Genomic DNA, 25246 nt, shown 5'->3' with positions numbered 1-25246 from the left:
GCTGTGGTGTAGCATTGATTGCCAGAGCACAGGGTACGCCAAGCATTGCGCCCCCTAACTCATGGACATGTACCATTTTACACAGGCAGGGCTGATCAGAGCAAACAGCTTTGCTCTGCTCCAGAGACACTTTGCAATAAAGTGATCAACGGGACATATAGCTGCTTCCTCTATTCACTGTGCTCATTGAGTGCTATGCGCCAAGCAATGGAGAAATCAGAAATGATAATAAACCCCTAACAACATCTCCTAGGGGACCGAACCTGCTCCTGCTAGGCTGCACTGTGTACATGTGCGGCACTCTGGATTAAAGCCCAGCACCACCTGCTGTACATGTACAGAGCTTAGTGGTATACAATAATATGGAGAATTATGACGGTGGGAGCCTAAATTGAATCTGCACAATTTACAGATGACAATTTACTTATAAAATTCACTCATGTCTTTATTGTTATAAAAGATGGCAAAGGAAAATCCTTTCCAGTATAAACAGCAAATGGCACACGCCAAACAAAAATGTTATATGAACTATAGAGAACTGACATAGTACCGTTTGTCATATTTTTTTTCCTTTTTTTAAATAACGAATATAATAAATTATAGCAAACATTAAAGGGGTTCTCCGGGCTTTTAATATCAGATCCGCAGGGGTCTGACACCCTGAACCCCCGCCAATCAGCTGTTTGAAGAGGCGCTCGCCGTGCCAGCGCTGCCTCCTCTTCACTGTTTACCTTCTCGCCGTCGCCTCTGCAACAGTGAGCAGGTGTAATTACACCCAAGCTGTCCCATTCATTTCAATGGAACGGATCACTCCTATACAAGTGTATGGGAACGATCCGTCCCATTGAAATGAATGGGACAGCTTGGGTGTAATTACACCTGCTCACTGCTGCAGAGGCGACAGCGAGAAGGTAAACAGTGAAGCGGAGGCAGCGCCAACACGGCGCGCATCTGATATTGATGACCTATCCTGAGGACAGGTCATCAATATTAAAAGCCCGGAGAACCCCTTTAAGTGTAGCGGTGCACACTGTAATTATGTCATAATGAAAAATGAAATAATAAATTAGAATAATAATCATAATATCATTATTTTTGAAGTTACAAATCCACAGAAAGCACACTCAAAAATCCTATCATAAATAATGTATTTATTGCATATGGCTATTAAGACAGCATCCAAGATCAATAAAGACTACATACAATGTACTACCCTAGTTTTGTTTGTTGTCTCCAGCAGCATCTCATCATTATTTTATAGGAATTTATATATATATATATATATATATATATATATATATATATATATATATTCCACTGTACATCGGAAGACACTGCAAGATAAAGTCTCTTGTCATACCACGATTGAAATATATTTAACATCTTGATATTCAGAAACATTATGTACCCAGTAGAGAAAGAATAAAATACTGTTTGATACCTCTTAAGTTTACGATAGCAAAATATTTTAAATTTAAGGGACACTGGGCAAGAATGTATAAAGATTTAAATATACATTATGGTGTTTCTGCAAAACCTGTACATTTTGGTTGCATTCTGTAAACTAAACGTTACTTTTAAATATTGCATATGCCTTATGTGAAAATTTACAGAGTTGAAGTCGATGTAAGCCCGTTATGCCCAACTGCTCTAGTATATCAATCTTATTTCGAAACATATTCTTAATATAAATCAAATATTGACGTCAGCAGTTAAGAATGATCAGTGCTATTATGGTTCATACGTAGCAAATATTAAGTCTAATTCATCTGGAGTCCAGGCCAAAATAGTTTAGAAAGTTTTACATCTGTACATTACATTTACATAGAAAACTATGCTATACATAAACAGGCCAATAACTCGCACAACCGGTTTATGAAGCACTACCTTCCTCTTCCAACAAGAATCAAACTATAAAAAGGAGCAATAGAAAAAAAGATATGAATTTACATTCATTTTTGTCTGGCAATACAATCCTCATTAGTAAGACTTTTGTTGAGCAAGTAGGAAGACATGAAGCTTTTCAATTTCATCATTACATGGTTCAATGCCAAGAATATGATTTAACTAATGACCACCACCATCAGCCTTTTAGATCGCAGATTGTTTGCACTCCGAAAAAAAAACAAAAAATAAAATAAAAATCACAGACATTCAGCATTTTGGTGCATTCCGTTTCGTTCTGTCCCCATTGACAATGAATAGGGACAAAACTGAAGCGTTTTCTTCCGCTATTGAGACCCTATGACGGATCTCAATAGCGGCATTGAACACGCTAATGTAAAAGTAGCCTAAAAAATAAGCTGTGAAATATTGATAAATGAGAATGCAGCGCTTTCCGAAATGTGTAATGCTGCAAAGGTTGCATTTTCCAGTACACTGAAAACAAAAAGTGCATGTGCCACTTTCAGAGCGCGCAAATCGGCACATCTCAAACAGGGCCGCTTTGTGGCACCGACAAGACATTACTGCAGTGTATTGTCCAACCAGGAAGAACCAAGCCAAGTGGCTGGGCGAATAATTTCAGGGTGGTAACAGCGCATTACTTAGGTAAATCCTCCAAGATATAAAATATATGGATGTTTTTGGTTAACAGCAATGCAGCTATATGTGCGTCTGTGTCTGTATTCCTACAATCAATATTAAAATCAATGTAGCATATGCTAACAAAGTATCTGTGAGGAAGTCATTAGGACATGAAGATAGGTGTGGCATCACACAAAATCACTGGTTGCTGAAAACCTACACCCTAATGATTATTAATAGAAATCATTTTCCAACGGCTGCTATTTTTGTACATACAGTAATCTGCTTGATCAGACTAGAGGGAGGAACCGTGTAGTGCATGCAGCGTAACATGGAGTACAATATGTTCATTAGTAACATTTTTGGTCCACCTTTGGAAATAGGAACAGCACGTGTGCACCAAAGCATTGCTCTTCCATTTCCCCAGTCACTGGTTACCATAGTGTGTCCATTTTCCCAAGTAAACTGTGCAGCCAATAAATTTTGATCCATAAAGCAATATATTATAAATTTATCATATAATAATGCTGAACAATTTCTGCAGAATCTTCATTGCACAACCAAAATGAAACACAAAAAATCCTCTTCATTGATTATTTTCATTTATTTTCTGAGGTAGGGCAACTGGTACTCTTCATCTCCAATAACTCTGGTGTTACTGCAATGTCCCGGTCTACTGAAGAATAAATAAGGAAGTTTGATGAAGGCCTCGTCATTCAATGTGAACTTGAAAGTACATGGTTGTCTTTGTGTCATCCATGGGAATATGACAGAAGAAAAATAATGCCATTTAATTACATTGAAGCAGGTCTCTGAAGTATGTCCACCACTTGTGTACCTGAGCGGAATCGATTCAAACCCGCATGAGCGGAAGGAGTGAGACTTTAGCAGCATTTGGTCACAAAGTAGGCCCGTAGATCTCTTCTGTAGTGTGGTGAGGTTCTGAGCCACCGCCTTCACTCTGAAATACATAAAAGGCAGAAGTAGTTAGTTACATAAGTAATAGGATATGGTTTTTGTAGCATAAAACGTACATTTTCTCTTGTGATTAAAAGGGCATCTGTCAGCAGATTTGGAACTATGAAACAGTCTGACCATTTGCATGTGAGCTTGGCAGCTGAAGGTCTTGGTCCCATGTTCATATGTGCCCACATTGCTGAGAAAAATGTCTTTAATACATGTGAATGAGCCTCTAAGAGCAATAAGAGGGGGTTCCCGTTACACCTAGAGGCTCTGCTCTCTCTGCAACTGGGGCATCCTCTCCATTTTGATTGACAGGGCCAGGCTGGAATGATCACGTTTCCAGTACCTGGCCCTGGTCATAGTGGAGAGAGTGTGGCAGTTGCAGAAAGAGCAGAGCGTCTAGGTGTAACGGGAATACCTCCGTTGCTCCTAGAGGATCATTTGCATATTTTAAAATGTGATTTTTCGATGCCCTTTAAACAAAGTCCAAGGTATATAGTATATAAAAAGTGCAGTTCTCTGCACCAGTGCCACCATATGTGAACCCTCAAAGGTGGCAATACAACCTTAGACCTTGGTTGAATGCTCACTTGGCTTAACATTCACGTGTTCTCAATGTGAAGATCTTCCACTGAGGAAGAGGTGGAATACCAAATACACATCAGATAATTGTTCAGTCCCGTCAAGTCAGTTGATTTGGCCGATGTTAATCTAATGTGTATGGGCCCCTTAAAAGCCCACAAACATAAAGACAGTAGAGCACTAAACATCCAACTATTGTTGAGACAATAGACTCAATGGTGCACTGACCTACAGCAGGTAAACACATCCTAAATCTACACATAAAAAAAGGCGATTTCCAAAATAATACAAAATACAAAATAAAAGAAATCATGATCCGTGAACAGTTTCCCTTCTAAATCCTCCACATCAATGAAAAAGCTGAAGGAACATGTTACACTGGTTTATTCTGAAGTCAAGTAAGCATGTAAATTACACTCTACTAGAACGGCTGAAAATATTTGTTTCCCTAAAGTGCTTTCCAGAAGTGTTTTTGAATTATTCACCTGTGATCAGGTTACAGCACCCAAGCGGTGGCATGCATCACCTGACCCTCCTCCGTTCGCTGCTAATCCAAGAAGTCAGACTCGCTGTGCCGTCTATGACAATACTGCAAATGCGTAGTAAACAAAATACTATAACACACGGTTATTACAAAATGTCCAGACAGACTATACTGGTATAAAGTGGAACTGACTTAGTTGCCCATAGCAATGAATCAGATGCCACCTTTCATTTTCCAACGGAGCTGTCCAAAATGAAAGGTGGAATCTGATTAGTCGCTATGGACAACTAAGCCAGTTCTACTTGACACCAGTTTGATAAATGACCTCATATAAACTATATAAATGTAGGTGTTATACCTGGGCAGTCTTAAATAGGTTGTCCCAGTTGTTTTTTTTTTTTTTGTTAAACACATTGCTGACATTATTAGAATACAAGCAAACTGAGCATCTTGAATGCCATCCATTCCATTGCTGCCGCTCCTATCCTCCCCAATACTGCATTAATGACGTAATATTATGGCTGCGGCAATGATGTACCTGTATCGGTGCAAGCGTGGAGGCTTTGTTTCAGCAATTGTTTACATACTGCTACCTTGAAGTGAAGCGGTGCAGGCACAGTCACTGCTCTGGTAATGGAAGCAAAGCCCTTGCACTTGCGGCACTACTAGGAGAGGCGACGCAGGCGCAAGATTGTCAGGGCTGGTTGAGCTGTCCGGCCCTGTCCATCAAGCGGCAGGGGGAGAGCCCCTAGCAGGTGAAGAACTCTGGTTGATGAGACAAATCCATTTGTACAAAATCAATTCGCTCATCTGTACTCAGCAGTATATGGGCATGGAGGAGTGGTTCTGGAACAGAAAGGGTTTGGGACAGTGAGAATAGTTTTATTTCTATCAGTGGTGGGAACCGATATCGGTTGTGGGTAACACTGAAGAATAATATCTTCAACGTGGAAAACGTCAAACGTTGCTTGTCGTCTGCCTAATTTGTTTGCCATCAACTCCACCAGCAGAAGCCGAAGGAAAGGGTTAAGGTATTTCCCAGTGTTCATGATCCGCCACGGGTCTGAACAGCTGCTTTTTGCTTTTACTGTTGCCCATCTGTCACACAAAAGGAAAATAGGGAAATTCCTGCTTCCTGTCTGAATTCTGTACCGATAGATAAAGTTTGCCAAAGGAGTTGCTCAATGTTTGCCTATTTGCTCAGCTAGACACAAGAATTAGATGCTATATATCACTTGCTATTGCAATGAATGTGATGTTGATTTATCATGCCCAGGTCAACAGCACATGAATATTTGCATCACATCTCTCTCTGATGACGTGGGGAAAGCTCGAAGCGCATCATCAGCTCCAGGCTTGGAACAGTTCATGACGATCACCTTCACTTTGTGTACACAAGGAGATTCCCTCAACCAAGGCCAAGCAATGGTTGGACTGCCTACGCTGATGGAAAATAAAGCCTCTGTGCAAACACGGCTTTAACAAGTCCTCAATTATGAGACCGAATATCCACGTTTCAGAGGAACTAAATAATGGAGGATTGAGATGCAGGTACGTACGTATACGTTTCCAAACACGTCAACGGAACTAGATCACTAGAAAGCAATCTGCACTAAGGTCCATGATGGTCACGTTGCTTTGGTGAACTTTTTAGGTAAGACATGCATCTAACCAATGTGAAAGGACTATTGGCCATGAAAAGTAATGCAGAAAATTCAATGATAAAGTGTTTTGGTCCAAAAAATTAAGTTATGTCTGTATTTTCAATCAAAACAATGAACTCCTAGAAGAGTATGAAAGGAAAGCTGTCCTGGGCCGAGGCAAGATCCCAGCCCATCTCTGAAGGTTTAGCAATTTGCCTCTGGTTATATTACTATGCAAACACAATCTCGGTTTGACAGTCTAGCTTTGTGTCAGCCCCAGGGCTCTCAATGAAGACACACTTCACTAGAAGCCCGCAAAACATCTATTTTTCATAAGACAGGGAAAAATGGTAATCGTTTTCCATTCATATGAAAACATTTAAACTTGTTTGGTTTTTGGATTCCTGTTTATGTTCATGTCAACCTAGAGCGAAATACACGTCATTTTTATAACCTGAGATTTACTGATGCAAATATTAGAGGGAGGAACTTGGAAAAGCCGGTTCCCATCCGTTTCAGGAAAAAATCTACATTTTTCACACCAGTACGAGGATCTGAATGTTTTCATAATGACATGTAATTTAAAATGTACTATAGCCACTGAGTTATTCAATAAAATGTATAGCACCACCTGCTGTTTTCTCCTTTCCTCATCTCTCTGTCCACCTGGTAGAGGTGGACTCACATGCTCAGTTCTAACCTTCAACTACCAATAGCCATATCTTCAGTTAGAAGTTGTGACAGTTACAGTACGGGCCACCTGAGAAAGGAAACTCCTCCTGAGCTGTCAGCTAGAAATAAATCTAGAGCAGGAGTAGGGGAACTCTGGATCCATGCGGTTCTAGCTTTGTTAGAAACAGATTGCCATGTACTATATGGTGACCAATTTTCATTTTTTTTCAAAATATTAATCATGGGATAATTATTTCAATCAATGTTCAGAATGTCAGATTTTCCAGTTACTGGCTTAGGAAAAAAAAATAAAAAATATTTGCTCAAGCCACCTATTATAAGGGCACTCTGGGTTCATATGGGGTATCAGATGAGACCTCCATCAATTAGCTGGAGAGGACAGCAAGTTATAAAGAGCAGGGGCTGGATAGTGGTAATTGTAGCATGCAGATGAAACCCAAGAAAACAAGAGAAGAACATACACCATGCAAATGTCCTTAGTCCTCATGCTCATGCACTCTCATCAACAGAAATGGCTATTCTTGACTTCAAAATGGACCACAACAGGACATGCTCTACAATTTGCAGAATGGAAAAACAAATCCACATAGAAGTGAATGGGTCAGTGTGCTGTCCGAAAAAAATGTGAATAGCAAACAGATGAAATATATGGTCTTGTGTAGGAGTCCTAAGGCTACTTTCACACTAGTGTTAATGTTTTCCGGTATTAAGATCAGTCATAGGGTCTCAATACCGGAAAAAACGCTTCCGTTTTGTCCCCATTCATTGTCAATGGGGACAAAACGTAACTGAACAGAACGGAATGCTCCAATTGTTCTCATACTGGAAAGCAAACCGCAGCATGCTGCGGTTTGCTTTCCGTCCCGAGAGGCGGAGCAAGACTGATCCGTCATGACCTGCAATGCAAGTCAATGGGGACGGATCTGTTTTCTCTGACACGATAGAAAATGGATTCTTCCCCCAATGACTTTCAATGGCGTTTATAACGGATCTGTCTTGGCTTTGTTAAAGATAATACAAAGGGTTCCGCTCATAACGGATGCAGATAATTGTATTATCAGTAATGGAAGCGTTTTTGCTGAACACTGCCGGATCTAGCAAAAACGTTAGTGTGGAAATAGCCTTAGGTCCCTTTCACACGGGCGAGTATTCCACGCGGGTGCAATGCGTGAGGTGAATGCATTGCACCCACACTGAATCTGGACCCATTCATTTCTATGGGGCTGTGCACACGAGTGGTGATTTTCATGCATCACTTGTGCGTTGCGTGAAAATCACAGCATGTTCTATATTGTGCGTTTTCCACGCAACGCAGGCCCCATAGAAGTGAATGGAGTTGCGTGAAAATCGCAAGCATCCGCAAGCAAGTGCGGACCCGATCATTTTATTATTTTCCCTTATAACATGGTTATAAGGGAAAAGAATAGCATTCTGAATACAGAATGCATAGTACAATAGCGCTGGAGGGGTTAAAATAAATAAATAACTTAACTCACCTTAATCCACTTGCTCGCGCAGCCGGCATCGCTTCGGTCTCTTTCTTTGCAGTCAAAGGACCTGTGGTGACGTCACTCCGGTCATCACATGATCCTTCACCATGGTAAAAGATCATGTGACGGACCATGTGATGACCGGAGTGACGTCACCACAGGTCCATTGACTGCAATCAGCAAAGGAAGAGACAGAAGAGATGCCGGCTGCGCGAGCAAGTGGATTAAGGAGAGTTAAATTATTATTATTTTTTTACCCCTCCAGCGCTATTGTACTATGCATTCTGTATTCAGAATGCTATTATTTTCCCTTATAACCATGTTATAAGGGAAAATAATACAATCTACAGAACCCCGATCCCAGACCTGAACTTCTGTGAAGAAGTTCGGGTACCAAACATGCAGATTTTTCTCACGCGCGTGCAAAACTTATTACAATGTTTTGCACTCGCGCGGAAAAATCGTGCATGTTCCTGCAACGCTCCTGCAACGCTCCCGCAACACCCGTCTGAAAGAGGCCTTAGTCATATTCAAACCCAGGACTCCAGTGCTGGTAGACAACCTGTAGACGAGTTTCCCTGTAAGGTATGTAATGATTCAGCGTCCTTCTGGTGGCACTGCAGGGGAACTGAACACTGTGGTTTCCCCACAAATTTCAGTTCATTGTGGGGAGGTCCCAGTGGCAACGTATATTGTCCAAAGATGAGAGCCACTTTGTTGGGTGGGTAGCAAAACAATTATTTTGTGGCAGCCAGCTCTTGCCAAATAATCCAAAGTTGTCCAGACCGGAGAGGTGGACATGGTAGCCAGTGCTAAACCTCCCAGTTGGACAGCTTTCAGTGACATTCCTGGCTATATAAGCCCTTCATGTTACACTCACAGCTGACAGAAGACTACCAATAAACATCTCTGCTACAAAAATAGGTGCCCACGAATAATGTTAATGATTCAAGCTGCTATTCTTGTACAGTGCACCATGTCTGCTTTTGGCACAAACAGAACATGGCTCATGAGAAGTTCAAACGGCAGCTCAGAGTTTACTCAGCAAATATGTGCAGAATGGGATGTGAAGCTTATCCTGTAGTAACCTCAACGTTACGTGTCAGTCTACAATGCTTTATTCCATATGTAACCATCCACAACTAAAAGAAATAAAGTGGAGAAGTCAGGGCTCATATAGTATGAACACAAAATTCTACTAATGCCCCCAGAGAGCAATGTTCAGGGTTTCGTAAGGAACCTGTGACTTTGGGAAGTCATACAACACGGGCTTTATTTGCTTTTCCTTGCGTCTTGTGAGTTACTGTGAACTTTCCCTGTAGGTACTGGTATCAGCCAGTTCAGCATTACACTAATGCCACCAACTCTGACCCTTTCCATTAAACCAAGCTGCTCAACAATGCCTAATCCATGCGTCATATAATCCTACTTAATACTCTATAAACTCTGGGTGATGTTTGGACCTTTTTTTGTTTTTAAATTTAGCAAGAACATCTTGGCCTATTTGAAGGAACCCACAATGCTGCCTTGTCCAAGTCTAGTTTAGACAAGAACCTTAAAAATACCATGATATGAATTCAACTTTAGTCTCTTATTTCACTTGCAGTAACGGTGTTCGTAATATTCTTCAAAATGTCTTTTTTTATACTTTTTTTACTCAAAAGTAATCTGTGTACATACTGTCAAAAACAATACCCCCTTAAAAAGAGTCTGTCACCTCCAAAATCAGTTTCAAAGGAAACATGCTGTCGTAGGTGGGGCGAAACATCACCATAACTTTCTTGTGAAAATCTGGTCCTCTCATCCTGAGAAATGCTTCTTTTTAATGTAAATAAGGTTCTCAGTGCACCACTGGCCGCTCCGTTTGGTGCTACTGCCTTCCTCTGCGTCATTGTTACAGACTATGAAATTGTGGGCATTGTCAAACAGGAGGAGGCGATCGCACGCTAAACGGGCTGTCTCCGCCCATGGTGTTCAGAAAAAGAAGCATTTCCCAGGATAAGAGGACTAGATTTTCAAGTATGGTTAGGTTTCACGGCACCTACCCTACATGGCAGTATGCTTACTTTGAAACTGATTTTTGAGGTGATAGACTCCCTTTAAAAAAATACCAAAAATAGAAAAAGTAAAATAAAAAAATAAATAAATAAAATATACAAAAAATATAAAATGTATATTTCGCACTTTTATGTTAAAGAAAATTCTAAACTGTTGACTACACTAAAAGTGCTTGCAGGCATGGCCTGGTGAAATGATGAATTCCAACTTGTTTTTCTAAACCCTTTGAACGTGCTCCAGGAGATTACACATTCCAGTCAGCAAGCAGTTTACTACAGATATTCTTGAAATGTACTTTGACCGGCCTTAAAGTGTGCACAACAGTCAGGACCAGAGGGAGCGCACTGGATAGTTCCCTTTGAATTTTCCGAATGCCGATTAGAAAGGATCACAGTACATGGACGAAGTCTGTGTCTGTCACATATGTGTATAAGAACGCACGCGTCACTGAATGACATGGACCTGTAAACAGTATTTCACATGGCCATGGAAAATTCCCAGGGGTCCGTCATTGCCAAGTGAAAGCGACAGCACTGAGATCTGAGCTAGGGCAGCCTTGCACTGTCCTCTAATCTCACTTGCATTGTCATTATTGTCTCTGGAAAGAGGAAATCTCTTCCTCTATGTTATAGTAGGCCTGGGAGGCAGATGGCATGCAATCATTAGCCTATTGTCAACAGAGATGCTGGGGTAGGCACTAGTGTGTCTTGCTTGTCATGGCAGGTGCATGGCCCTGAGGCTGTCATCTGCTGAGGAAGGAAGTGTTCTCCTGCAAGATGTGGATGGGACAAATGTAAACAACAACCCCCAATCTCCACTCATTGGTAGAAAAACCCAACGCCGTGCTAATTATTTCATAGATAACATAGAAGCCACCTCCAGTAAGGCAGAGCTTTCAGATTTAGTCATCAAGAAGAAGGAAACAGCAGACAAATAAAACATAAAATACAAAGTCAATTACTGGATGTCAATGCACTTCTGATGTGGCTGATAAAGACTGCTTTATGGTGGAGCTCCGTATAGATTAAAGCAGTTTCAAAGGTGAACACTGTTAATGTCGATATATTGCCCTTTGCTCTGTCAAAGCCAACACAACGTACCGGCCTAATAATCACCGATGGTCATTGATCCCGTAACCATGTAATGAGGTAACATCTCCACCTTTAATGTATGGTCTAAATTAATTATATTACACACACTTTTCATACGTTCAGTGTCTCATACTGTATTTAAGTTCCCTCTTACATTTCACTTTGAATATTACATCATCATATATACCGATCATCGCCATACAGACAGGAAGCACAGTGTGGGCGAGAGCGGATTGTAAAACTACAGCCAGCTCATTCATTTCTCCTTCTACTTTAGGGAGCCAAAAATAATGACCCGCAGACTGCAGTCCTCGCATCTGCTCATGCATAATGACATGCGCTGAATACAAGTACCTTTGGACTCCCAATAAAACAGATTAGCGCGCTTCATTCAGACATGCAGTGACCTTGAATACAATTTTGGCACTGTGCACATGCTGAGCTTCAGCACAGTCTAATCCTGAATGCACAGGCAAAGCCCGGGGTCTTTTGAGGGCACCATCCGTCCTCGCCTTTATTTACAATCATCAGGGGCTGCATTGTAAAGAGGTTCTCGTCAGATATGAAGGATCGGGGTACACACCCCAGCCGGCAATAGTGGACAGCAGAGCTTACCACATGCCTTTAGCAGTCACCTTCCAAATGTCATTCAGCCTTGCCGTGCCCTATTCATCTGCATTGCCTCATGTGCTCCCCTTGTTTAGGTTACGTAAGAGGGTTACACACAGCCCTGTGTATATATACTGTATAGGTTACACCCTGGATTCTTGTCTAGCTAATTAGCCCTAGCAAACGCTAAACTATAGCTTACATAGGTCAGCGACGCTGCTGCCAAGGAGAAGCCAACTTGAGGTTCAATGAGTGTTTTCACAGCACCGAGTAGTGACAGCTACGTACACAAGCTAGCCATAGAGAGCCGTGGGCAGTGCAATGCTAGCAGACTCCGCTATTGCTGGGTTACAGCGCTGCTTTCTTACTGCTCTTTAAAGTCTCTTTTTTATTATGGATCACCTCTCTTTATAATAGTCTTCAAGTCAGTACCCGCCTGCATTCCTTACAAGTTAGCTGGGACCATCTGTTTGTCAAAAGCTAGAAGAAAGTTATGAATCATAAATTCCATTTTCAAGTTCTCATGGCTGGGAAAAAAAGCTCAGCAGCGTTCATGTCTATATACAGCTATAAAAAAATAAAATAAAAATAACTTAAAATGTTTTCACGAGAATAGAAGAGTGTTTATCAGCCTTTAAGACAAACAACACACTTAAAAACAACCAGATACTAAATATCCAATTCCCTGAAAAACAGAAAACTACGATGACCACAGGCGAGAGAGTTACTGCAGGGACACCCTCTGATCACCCACGGGGGGCGGCTTCTCCTATTCTGGATCTGCAGCACACACAACCAGTGAACGCAAGCTTGTCCTGCTATCTTCAAAGTAATCGGAGGCAATGCTCAAGCAAAGCACTTCCTATGCCTTAAGCGACAATTGTTCTAAGCTGACTGGAGAACAAACACTCCATTCACAATACCCTGACACCATCAACCCAGAAACGCACACTTTTAAGGCCTCAGCTACACCGCAACTTTCTGGGTTGCAACTGATTGATTTTAACTATTGCATGACAGGTGCAGTCCACGAGATTGCATTCAACTGAGTGCATGCATTTGGACGGAAGCTGTAGTTCAAATGGGTAAAATCAAATCAGTTGCGCTACAAATAGTCACACAGTGTAGCCAAGGCCCTGACCACATATCGTACAGTAGAAAAAACACACAACTACTCCACAACCATTTCTCAGGTCATTGCCGGAGACCCCTAAAACTGACACCACCCACTTACAAAACCATAATATACCAGAGATCATAGCACCGGACCTGTACAGAAAGGAGGTTATTACTAAGCCAACCAAACATCATATACAACTCTACCTATTCAGACTGAAGTCTCGGAGCAGTGATTGGAATACGCACAGCCATGAGATTGGTTTGCTAAACTGATACTTCTGTATACTATACAAATATGCCTCTATTACAAACTGGGCATTTACCTAGAATGTGAAAGACTAAAAGGAGGCTTAGGTGATACATAGGGTCTTCTATTACTTGCATTTAGGAGGGGAAAGAAAAAACAGGCATTTGCTTTTTGTGGTCACTGATGTCTGCCACAGCTACGCAGATGTTCCTATGAATGTGCAACCAATTTTCCATTGCTGAGCCAGTCAGTGATGGCAACGGCCCAGACAAGCTCTAGGAATTACCATATTAAGCCAACCTATTATTTATCATCCGAAACCCAGCCTTCAACAGAAATGTGCATGGTGTCGAAGGGGGGGGGGGGGGGGGGGGGGGGTTAGGAATACGGCTATGCAGCAATGGGAGTGCTAGTAGCTGGAGCACGCACACACCAGACTCATCCTGCTGTGACAGGACAGTCAAACCAGAATGGCTATCATTACTGTTCTACATGTGCAAGAGTGGGAGGATCTTGAGGTCACATGCCCGCAGTTTTTCACAAAACACATTCGAAATTGGTGTTTGTGAACACTACCCTCCAGCGAAAGGTCAGGGAGATCATTTCTCCTCCGAGACTCTACTCACAGAAAATGAACAGTTCTAAGGTTCTGTTCTGTGCAAATTGTGGTGCCCAATGCACGGGCACCATCCGTGCGGCTGCCGCAGGGAGATCCAGACCCATTCAACTTGAATGGGTCTGTGATCTGCACGCAACACAAAAAATTAAAACACTCCGTAGTGCTTCCGTGCCTCTGTTCCGCACCGCACCTTCTGGATTGTGGACCAATTCAAGTGAATGGGTCCTCATCTGTGATGCGGTGCACAAACGGCTGGTGCCTGTATATTGTGGGCCTGCGAACCACAATATGCACACGGCCAGGCAACGGCCGCATGCATGAGGCCTAAACCTGCGCCACAGCGCAAGTGTAAATTCTAGGAAGCTAAAAGAGCCTTTCTGGGATTATCATATTGATGACCCGCCCTCGGGATAAATCATCAATCTCAGATTGGTGGGTGACCGATTCCCAGGAAATGATCATCTGCGGCCTCCTCGCTGTTTACGGAGCACAGCGGCTTCTTCATACAGCCGATCGGTGGAGGTTCTGGGAGTTGGATCCCCGTTGACCTCATATTTATGAGCCATCCTATGGGGAGTTCATCAATATGATAATCCTGGAAAACCCCTTTAAGAACCAATAAAAACACCATTACCAAAATGACAATACTGGCAACAAAACAAATCTATTCCTACTCTGAAACAAAAAATTCTTTCTTCACATTTTCTTATCCTCTCCTTTTGCTGTGGATGTGGAAATGGCTAATCTCATTAACAACTGTAGAAGTCAGCTTGGGGATTCATTAATGTATTCTTCATCGACTACCTTCGTGTTGCTTCTAAACAGTGTCAATGGTAGTTTTGGGAAATATGGTTCCTGGGGAGAAAATTACAGCATGCACTCACATGGAAACTGGTGCACTTGGCGTTAGGGTAAGCCTATGGCATGTCCTATAGGATGATAATCGCACTGCTTACTGCGTTCATGACGTCCTTTAGATAAAGGCCCATTTCATGTCCAGCTTATAACTGATAACATTTGGGGTTAACACATCATATATATCAAGAAATAATGTGGACTGGATGGAAAAAGGTGCCAAGCGCATACTGCACACTCCTTCATAATCCATTGCCACGTGTACAATGTATGTCCTTGTATCATCACGGGTGCATTTGGCATATGAAATCGGAACGCTCTCAGTCTGGACGTCAAACAGCATGTCGGTATCTTCTGTACAGAATAGGAGCATCCAGGATAAAAACATACATTTTAGATGCCATTGTACAGTGGCAGACGTCAGGAAAACCTTATGACATACACTGCGCGCAGTGTGAATGTACCCCAACACCTTTAACTTCAATAGCGTCTTACGGTCTGCTATAACAATGTCTCCACCAAAATCTATGGCAACATTACAGATCTGTGCACTGCAGATTCAGTCCAAGGCGGTGCCTGCTCTAAGTGTTTTTCCGAAGACTCCAGATGCTAGCCCCAGAAATGTGACGTGGCCAGGTCTAAAGAATGCACTGCTTAGATTTCGGCTGAATAGAAGGGTTCTATATAAGGGCATGTTAACATTCTGTCAAGATACCAATCTCGCCCACCGCGTTCAGAGAGGATGATCGGGGATTATGTGGCCAAGGACAAAATATTAAGAGGAAAGATCTCAGTGGAATCTTATAAAAGGCCGACATGCAATGAGCCAAGCTAATTAGGCAGACATTTCCAGGACCACTTTAATGCGGGACGTTGTGCTGTCACTTTATGTATGGTTTGAGTATCTGAATAATACAAAACATTTCGGTCACTAAATGTTGTGGTTTCCCTTTCCTGGATATTTATTCTGAAGATGTAGATTGCATTTCCCATCTGCTAGTAAGTAAATCTATGTAGAACACAGTACTGTGCTAAATATCTAAGGCCTAGTTCACATTTTACATCCCAATGGGTCCCGATTAACATGTGATGGGTTTGTCAGGTCTCCATTTTGTTAAAATGCTGAAAACTATGTTAAATCCTCAGGATAGGTCATCGGTATCTGATTGGTAGGGGTCCGACCGCTGTAGGCAGTCTTTGCATGCTGGGAGTTGTAGTTCTGAAACAGCTGGAGAGCCGCAGTTTGCCTATCATTGGCCAAGGCCATGTGATGTCACGTCGGTCACATGTCCTAGGTGCAGCTCAGCCCCATAGAAGTGAATGGGACTGAGCTGCAATACCAGTCTCAGCCGCTATACTATGTACGGCACTGTGCTTGTTGAGCAGAGAGAAGACCGCGGTAGTACTCCGAGCGCCGATGCCTTCTCAAACAGATGATCAGCGGGGGTCCCTGATGAACGATCATCGGCTGAGCATGCATGTGTTCAGAGTGTGGAGAGGGGAGTAAGCTGCTGCCACACTCACTCGGTGGAAGCTTATCTCCACAAGGATTAGCCATGTTGATATCTAACAAGTGTATGGTCACCTTTAGAGGCCAGCATGAAGTTTTTCAGCCATAGAAGGCCTCCCTTGCCCTCCTAGTATTATTATAAGGTGAGATGGGGAAAGAGAAAAAAAAAAACGAGTACTACAGCTTCACTGCTGAGATAATAAACTAAGTTGAACCTTAGCAGTCTGCAGCATTGAAAGGATAAGAATTTAATGACTGTGTGTGATAGCGTACATTCTTCACTCTTACCATGGCCTCGCACTTCTAAACGCGGCAGGTTATGTCAGCTAATAAGGGTACAGCCACACGGTCAGGTTTCTGCATGCAGTTTTGGGAGCCACAAATGTAGCCCTTTCCAGATTGTAACCGCGGAGGCAGCATTCCCAAAAAGTATATATGGCACTACCTACCTTTTTACCACCGTGGAACCCCTAACAAAAATTAATAAATAAAAATGTGTGTATATATATATAATTTTTTTATTTATTTTTTTTTAAGGGTTACCTGCAGGTAATATTCATATCTCTGTTTTAAAGGGGTATTCCCATCTTGTATAATGATAGCACATTGCTTGGATATGCAAAAACTTTATGACTTTATTCGGGACCCCATCAATCCTGAGAACAAAGGAGTTACATTCCCCTCCAAGTCTTCCTTGCAGAGTCGCTCTCCTGCCACCCGGCTGTGCAGGGATCTGTAGTCAAACCATTTCACCTTCACAGCAGGTGGTCAAACCACTGACGTGAAGGGAGTGCAGTGATGATCCAGCGCCGTCACCTTCATTTTCAGGACCAGCAAGGATCCCAAAAGTAGGACTCCCACCAATTATAAGTATTGGCACATCCTAGCGATATCACTGGGAACAACCCTTTAAAAAGGTGACATATTTGCTGTTGCTGTCTTCTAGGGAGCCACATATCAGGAGTCATGGCTGATGTACAGAATAATGAATTACAGACACAAGAGAAAATAGATCATGTAACAATCAGACAGAAATAGCCTTGGGATACGGTGATGAAAACCCCAAACAGCACTGAAATTGCATCCTTCAGAAGGCTGCATACTGCAAATACAAAAAATGAGGTACCCCTGCAATCTACAGCAGAAAGCAAGCACATGCCAAGTCTCCTGGCACCAGTGGGTTCAATCCGACCACAGCTTTGAGCTTGTATGAATGAGAGGACTACAGCACAGTCTGGTGCCTGGATTCAGAGGAGGGGGGAGGTTTAAGGTAAACAAGTGGGGGAGGGGAGAATTACTGCACTGAGAGGTAAAGCAGAGGCTGTCAAGACATCTCTTCTACTACAAAACACACAATTCCATATTTGCCAGGTTCCATCTTCCTCTGAGGTTTATGCAGAATTTCGCAATATTTCCTATTATTTTTTTTCCATGTCAGTGATCCTTTATTTACTACACAACCAAACCACTGGCAGGTCCCTTTGGGGACAACAAAAAAAAAAAAGAAGAAGAAGAAAGGACTAGTACGCAATTCACCAGAGCCCTTTACAAAGCAAAACAATAATGAACCCCTCCCCGTTCAATGCTAATCTCTGTCAAGCTGCTCTTCAATGGCTCGGCAGGGAAAGCAGAGCTAGAAGCAAGCAAATCACAAACACCAATTTCTGAGCGGCAGAAAGAAGACATTCACAAATGTGAAGAATAAACAATATCCCAATTACAATGTAGCTGTAGAAGGCTGGACGCAGACTGAGGAGCCATTCACACTTTCCCCCCCTCCATAAGTGTGGTCAGAGAGGAAATATTCTGCTTATTTAACCTTTCCCTTACAAAGAGGATTACATGGCACTTCCGGGGCTTATGAAACCGGTTTCAGACACATGAATTTCATCTTGTGAGACACACACTCACTGAGAGAAACAAACTGCCCCCCAAAAAACGGCAATGTCATTTGTGACAATCATGACTACTACAAACCCTGTAAGAAGTATTCAATGGGAACCATCATGCATCAAAAAGGAGGTTCTCACTGCTACAACCACTCATGTGAGCAGTCTCTCCAAGAAAAAGGCCTATGTTCATAAAGACACCTCCACCTACTTAGTCCAGAAAACAGACACAAGGTAGGAGAGAAACTTGTACAACACCATAGCTACTCGTCAAGTATTCCACAGATTCAGTCATTTGGAGGCAATGTATGGGAATAAAAGGGAAGAGTACGGCTGACAGTGATGGCTGACCTTTTTACTCCCATGTTATTGGGACAACGCTCTATGTACCATCTGGTTAAAGGTTAAACGACATCAAGGCTTTGATGTCTCTAAACAGAGACCTGAATGCTTTTTAGGTTTGGAACTGAATAAAAACAGAATCTGAAACTAAAAATAATAAAAGTACAAAGTGGTGCAAGGAGCCTTCATAAAAATATCTTTAGGACTCAGAAAAGAACCACACATGATGACCCTTCCTGTAAGGCCTAAAGCTGGCCCACACATTAGATGACTACGGCTAAACGCAACAATTTAAGCAGGATCAGCCAACCAACTAAGGCGGATCCGTCATGGACTGCGTTTGTATTATCTTTAACATAGCCAAGACGGATCCATCTTGAACACCATTGAAAGTCAATAGAGGACGGATCTGTTTTCTATTGTGTCAGATTGAGTCAGTGAAAACAGATCCGTCGCCATTGACTTACATTGTGTGTCAGGACGGAACCGTTTGGCTCAGTTTCGTCTGCTTGCAGTGTTTTGTTGTCCGCCTCCAGAGCGGAATGGAGACGGAACGGAGGCAAACTGATGCATTCTGAGCGGATCCTTATCCATTCAGAATGCATTAGGGCAAAACTGATCCGTTTTGGGCCGCTTGTGAGAGCCCTGAACGGATCTCACAAACAGAAAGCCAAAACGCCAGTGTGAAAGTAGCCTTACATGTATGTTTCGTGTCCTGACTATGACTGACTGTTTGGGCTTCAAAACACATTAAAAGGGGTTGTCGCTAGGATATGCCACCAATGTCAGCGGTGCGTCTGCCCTTTGGGAACTGCACCTATCTCGAGAAGAGGACCTCCAAAGCGAGTGGAAAACAGCTGTGCACGTATGGCTGTCCTCCATTCATTTATATGAGAGTGAGCATTGGCTCAGCTATGTCCGGCGGTCAAGCATGTGTGGTGTGCTCTCTATTTCTATGGGACTTCCGAAAATAGCCAAGAACACTTGCTCTGCTATTTTCAGAACTCCCATAGAAGTGAATGTTCTAGAGCAGGCATGCTCAACCTGCGGCCCTCAAGCTGTTGTAAAACTACAACTCCCACAAATGCCATGCTGTAGGCTGTTCGGGCATGCTTGGAGTTGTAGTTTTGCAACAGCTGGAGGGCCGTGGGTTGAGCATGCCTGTTCTAGAGTAAGGGCCACCAAATCTGACATTGGTGGCATATTCCATGTGAGATAGAACAATACGGCTTGAGGTGATACTATCTCACATGGAATAATCAATACCCTGCTCACATCTGTCCCACCATGCGAGGCAGCCTGATCATTTCAGCAGTAAATAAAAGAGCCATTTATCCTAAGTGCTACACAAGTTATAAATGGGTCTGTATAACCTCTGGCTTCAGTCATATTAGCAATATTAATTCACAAAAAGTAATGCCTCACCTCTGACAGTGGTGGCACCCTTCATCCTATGTCCCAGGAAATCTATGCTTGGATAAGATCCAATGTCCATACTGGCAAGTCCAAGAGCAGGTAAGTGACCCCTGGAAGAGGCTTGTGTTAGCAGCAATATGTTTCGATCTTCAGGCGACAGCTCAATGGCAATGTAGTTCAGTCCATTCTGAAATCCAGCTGAGGTTTCCCTGCACATCGGACTGCCACATTCACCAGTCTCTAATGTTTCTCCTGGTCTTAGGGACACATTCTCCACTGAGGCTGAGCTGTGTCTCTTCGGACTATGTGCAAAGGAAGGAGAAACAGGGGTCACTTGTGTAGTAGAAGAGAAGGTCTCTGAGCTGTGACGACGGCGTCCACCTTGTGAGTCTGCCCTAATAACCTTTGCACCCCTGTTAGGATCTGGGGGAGGACTGTGTAGATTAAAGCCCCCATTTATCTGGTCCATGAGCAAAGTAAGGTGCTGCACACCAGAAACTGTGCCGTCTATAGGTAATGTTTGATTATCTGTTGAAGACACAGGAACAGATGATTGTGTTGGAGACTTCCTTGGACTCATTTCTGTGTAGTCAGAGTTTGGACATAAGTTTGGTGAGACTTTTGACTTTGGAGATAGAGGGCCAAAATCCAAATTCATGTAGTCTGAAATTGGAGATTGCTGAGGCTCTGATCCAGACGATGAAGATGATGGACTTCCAGCAGAAGACAGAGGTGTAGAATCTGAAAGAGCAGGTGGGTGAGGCAAAGGCAGATTATCTTGGGACCTTGTCTCTCCAAAGTATATATGAATATATTCCCCTCCAGGTGGGCTAGGTGGTTCTGGAGGATGCTCACTCATACTGGGAAGAGTGCGCAAGGCAAGTCGGGATGGTCGAGCTGCTCGACCATGTGGTGAAGAGGAAGCCGGGGACTTCATCATCACATATGGTTCTGCATCTGCACGACTGATAGTTTGATATGGCATTGTGTTATTTTGACAGGAACAATTATTTTTAGGCTGCATGAAGAAATAATCAGGGGGAGTAAATGATAGCGACTCTGCAGGTGAAACTCGATGGTGCACAGGTACTGGTCGTGCTTTTGGACCACACCACATAGGCATATAACCGTCTGGCGAATTCTCCTGAGACCCTGCAGAGGACTCTGTGCAGTAACGTGGGTGAAGAATTTGCTGAGGTGCAGACACACTAGCTGGGCTCATGGGAACATAATCTGTGGAAGAAGAAACAGTAGCTGTCCCATGACTCATTGGCATGTACCCATCATCCTCATTACGTCCGATCTCCACATCTGCATAGTCCTCCGGATAAGGATGGCATGTTTTGGGAGATGAAGACAAAAGACTAGGACTTCCCTTAAATGTGGCACGAATCAGAGTAGACTCATCAAGGGAAGCAGAGGATAGTTGAGGAGTTGTAACTTTTTGTCTTCCTGGGGTTGTTAAGGAGTATGTTCTCTTTCGGTGGCATTTTTCAAGTACTGAACTTTCTAATCGCCGAGCAAGACATGCACAGCCACCTGGAAATGGTTTATCCATGGACATGTATCCATTCATGTCCCCTGAGTGGGGTGGAGTACCTGACACAGAATCTGGAGTTCCACTCCTACAGCTCAAATATGCACGTGCTAGTTCTCCTGGACTAGAGCTATATTCATCCAAGGACAAGAAACCTGTGTCACTAGGTGACCCAGAAGCTGAAGCGTTGCAACTAGAAGGTCTTGGAGGAATAAGAGGATCAGAGGCAGACTCATGACCACTACTTCCAGAAGACAAGCTAATTGGACTTGCAGCTGATGGTGGAGACTGGGGAACTGGCATGGACATGGACCTACTGTGTTGCAGGGGTCCTGGTGCTGGAAACAATTTTCCATTGCGACCACCCAAGCTTACTGTATGAGAACGGCTTAGTGGTGCTCGGAGAATACTAGGACTTAAGGGACTACTTATGACTGTGCTGTGGCTTAAGTTATCACCTTCACTAGCAGTGCGGAGGCGGGAAGATTGATTTATAGGAACACTAGAAGAAGAGGGAGGAAAATCTGTACGGGTCCTTCTGGGCAGTCCTGTCTGGCTTGGAGGCAACCGAGAATGATGACGTCTTCCTGGAACTGTAATAGGGTTAGAACTAGAAGACTGGCTTTTACTACGAGGCCTAAATTCAGCCAACTCCTTCATGGCCTTCATAGCTTCCAAAATAGTCTCATGAATGCTCTGGGCAACCACGTTGTCCTCAACTTGCATCCAGATCTCCCCTGGTCCAGTGGAAGCAGAACGACCAACCTCTACAAAGAAGTAGTTGTCAGAGTGACCACAACGTCGGATATTCATCAACTGTAGGGTGACCGAGGGTGCCTCACTATTCAGCCGCACAAAACTGATGCTTCTTGCAGACAGGCAAAGTCGATGCACACCAGTCAGACTTTTAATCTGGCCCAAACCTCTGGGCTTCAAGTTTACTTGCCAAATCTCTCTGTAAGCTGCATTGGCTGGTGTTATCAGTCCATAGTTTGGGTCCTCACACAGTGTCAGGTGGCTGCTGCAGTTTGCACTGCAGCTGGTGCTTCCTGAACAGCAGCATCTTCCGCTAACTACACAGCCATTTCTGTCTCGCTCTCCTCTGCCGGTGCCAAGCAGCTCTGTGAGAGCCCGATACCAGCTTTCCTGCTCCTGCTCGTTCTCTGCTGCCACTGCAAAATACTCATCCCGAGTGTAAAGGGCAATCAGGTATTTGTTTTTCGCATCTGCCCTTTTGTTAATATTAAGACAATTATCCAGAGAAATTACCCTTTTGGCTGCTGCAGACTTGCTCCTCCACTTCTTCTCGCTCTCGTAGTATTCAAGCCTGGCAGCTGGGCACCCATCTCCAGGCTCTTTGAGCACAAAAAAGCGCTTGTGGCCATGCTTCTGCTTGCGTAGATAGCCACACTTCTTTACATTGCTGCTGTTGTTGTTGTTATTGTGGTTGTGGTTAGAGCCAGCAGCGGGCTGAACTGGCTGTCCGGGAACAGGAGGGCTGGCCATCCTCTCCTCACTTCTCAGCCGGTGCTGCAGTACAGTGGCAGGGATGATGATAGATAACGTGTTTGTAGATTTCCACCTGCTCTACCTTGACCTTCAACAGGGAGAAGAAGAAAAAAAAAAAAAGACTTGAGTAAGACGTAGAGGAGGGCGCATCTATTAATCCTTACAACGTATGCAGCAATATCTGAGATACATATCTCACATTGTACATTATATATGAGTGGCTCATTAAGGTTTCTATTTACAGATACTGTGTATACTAATCTATAACTAGATATAATGTATACCTCCTAGACAGGACAGCACACGACTACAGAGATATCAATGCTGCAGTAAATACGGAGATGTCTGAATGAAGGCATAGTAATGATATGTAGAGTATTGAGCTGTGTACACAAGACGAGTGACAGACCTTACAGCGCTCCTCGAGGAGAGTCTCCAGCTGCAGGTCTGTGTGCATGCATCATATAGAGATATATAGATGCACACGGGTAATATCCACACATATAATGTACATACACACATATATTGTATATGCACATACCTTACAGCACTCCTGCATCATATAGATACACACAGGTAATATCCACACATATAATGTACATACACACACCATGCATCTATAATACACACATATACTATGTATGCATATCACACATATAATGTACACACACTGTATATGCACACACCACCATACATCTATAATACACACATATAATGTACACACACCACCATACATCTATAATACACACATATACTATGTATGTATATCACATATAATGTACACACACTGTATATGCACTCACTACCATACATCTATAATACACACACTGTATCTGCACACACCACCATACATCTATAATACACATATACTATATCCACACACACTGTATCTGCACACACCACCATACATCTATGATATAATCCACGCAGATGATGTACATATAGTGTATATCCACCGCACACATCCCCGATGTGCAGACGCCCGCTGGAACCCTGCAGACAGGACAGCTCTCTCCTGCAGTGGTCTGAATGAAGACATAATAAGGATGTGTAGATTACCGCGCTGTGTCCACACGACCAGGGGCAGAACTCAGCTACGCAGGAACATGGTGTAAGCGGCAGACATCGCCTCAGACGCTCTTTACTCCAGAAGTGCAGCGGTGAAATAAACAGGCGGCAGTCCAGTCAGGTGCAGCCATCATCCTCAGCGCCCGCCCGCCACAGAGCTGTTCTCCTCCTGGTCTCGGCCGCTGTGTAAATAGCGCAGCACATCCAGTGACTGAAGTAGAGAAGCAAAACAACATGTGACGTACCAAGTTACCGACAGTGAAAACATACACACAGGGGAGGGGGCGGGCTTAGTGGGCTGAAGGACCTTTCATGATGTCACGACCATGTGATCATGTGTGGGCGGAGTCAGGCTGTTGTGCCAGTGCTAGACGCCTTCATTATGTGGAAATAGCATCACGAGCGGGTTATAGGGTGCGTTACTTCATGGACGTCAGCAAACGCATCAATGCGGTATCCTCTGTGCAGCTCTATGTTTGTCACACACATGGACCAGTGCGCACAGTAGTACACGTCACATACACAGCACTGTAGTACACGTCACATACACAGCACTGTAGTACACGTCACAGACACTGCGCACTGTAGTACACGTCACATACACAGCACTGTAGTACACGTCACATACACAGCTCTGCACTGTACACGTCACAGACACTGCGCACTGTAGTACACGTCACATACACAGCACTGTAGTACACGTCACATACACAGCTCTGCACTGTACACGTCACAGACACTGCGCACTGTAGTACACGTCACATACACAGCACTGTAGTACACGTCACATACACAGCTCTGCACTGTAGTACACGTCACAGACACTGCACACTGTAGTACACGTCACAGACACTGCACACTAGTACACGTCACAGACACTGCACACTAGTACACGTCACGCACACTAGTACACGTCACAGACACTGCACACTAGTACACGTCACAGACACTGCACACTAGTACACGTCACAGACACTGCACACTAGTACACGTCAC

The 25246-nt window shown here is 43.4% G+C and overlaps 1 protein-coding gene across 1 annotated transcript; it reads right to left on the bottom strand.

Annotated features, from left to right (window-relative positions):
* Positions 1-837: 837 nt before the first annotated feature.
* IRS2 (insulin receptor substrate 2) lies at positions 838-24519 on the bottom strand. Its single transcript, XM_044284904.1, has 3 exons — positions 24242-24519; positions 20146-23270; positions 838-3487 (listed from the first exon to the last, which is right to left on the bottom strand). The coding sequence occupies exons 2-3, from the start codon at positions 23177-23179 to the stop codon at positions 3483-3485; spliced, it is 3039 nt and encodes a 1012-aa protein (XP_044140839.1). The 5' UTR covers positions 23180-23270; positions 24242-24519; the 3' UTR covers positions 838-3482.
* Between the last annotated feature and the right edge of the window lie 727 nt (positions 24520-25246).

The sequence above is a fragment of the Bufo gargarizans genome, chromosome 3 (genome assembly GCF_014858855.1).
Source record: "Bufo gargarizans isolate SCDJY-AF-19 chromosome 3, ASM1485885v1, whole genome shotgun sequence".
Lineage (NCBI taxonomy): Eukaryota > Metazoa > Chordata > Amphibia > Anura > Bufonidae > Bufo > Bufo gargarizans.
Note: the sequence above shows the minus strand (reverse complement) of the source record. Positions and strands in the feature narration are given on the sequence as shown.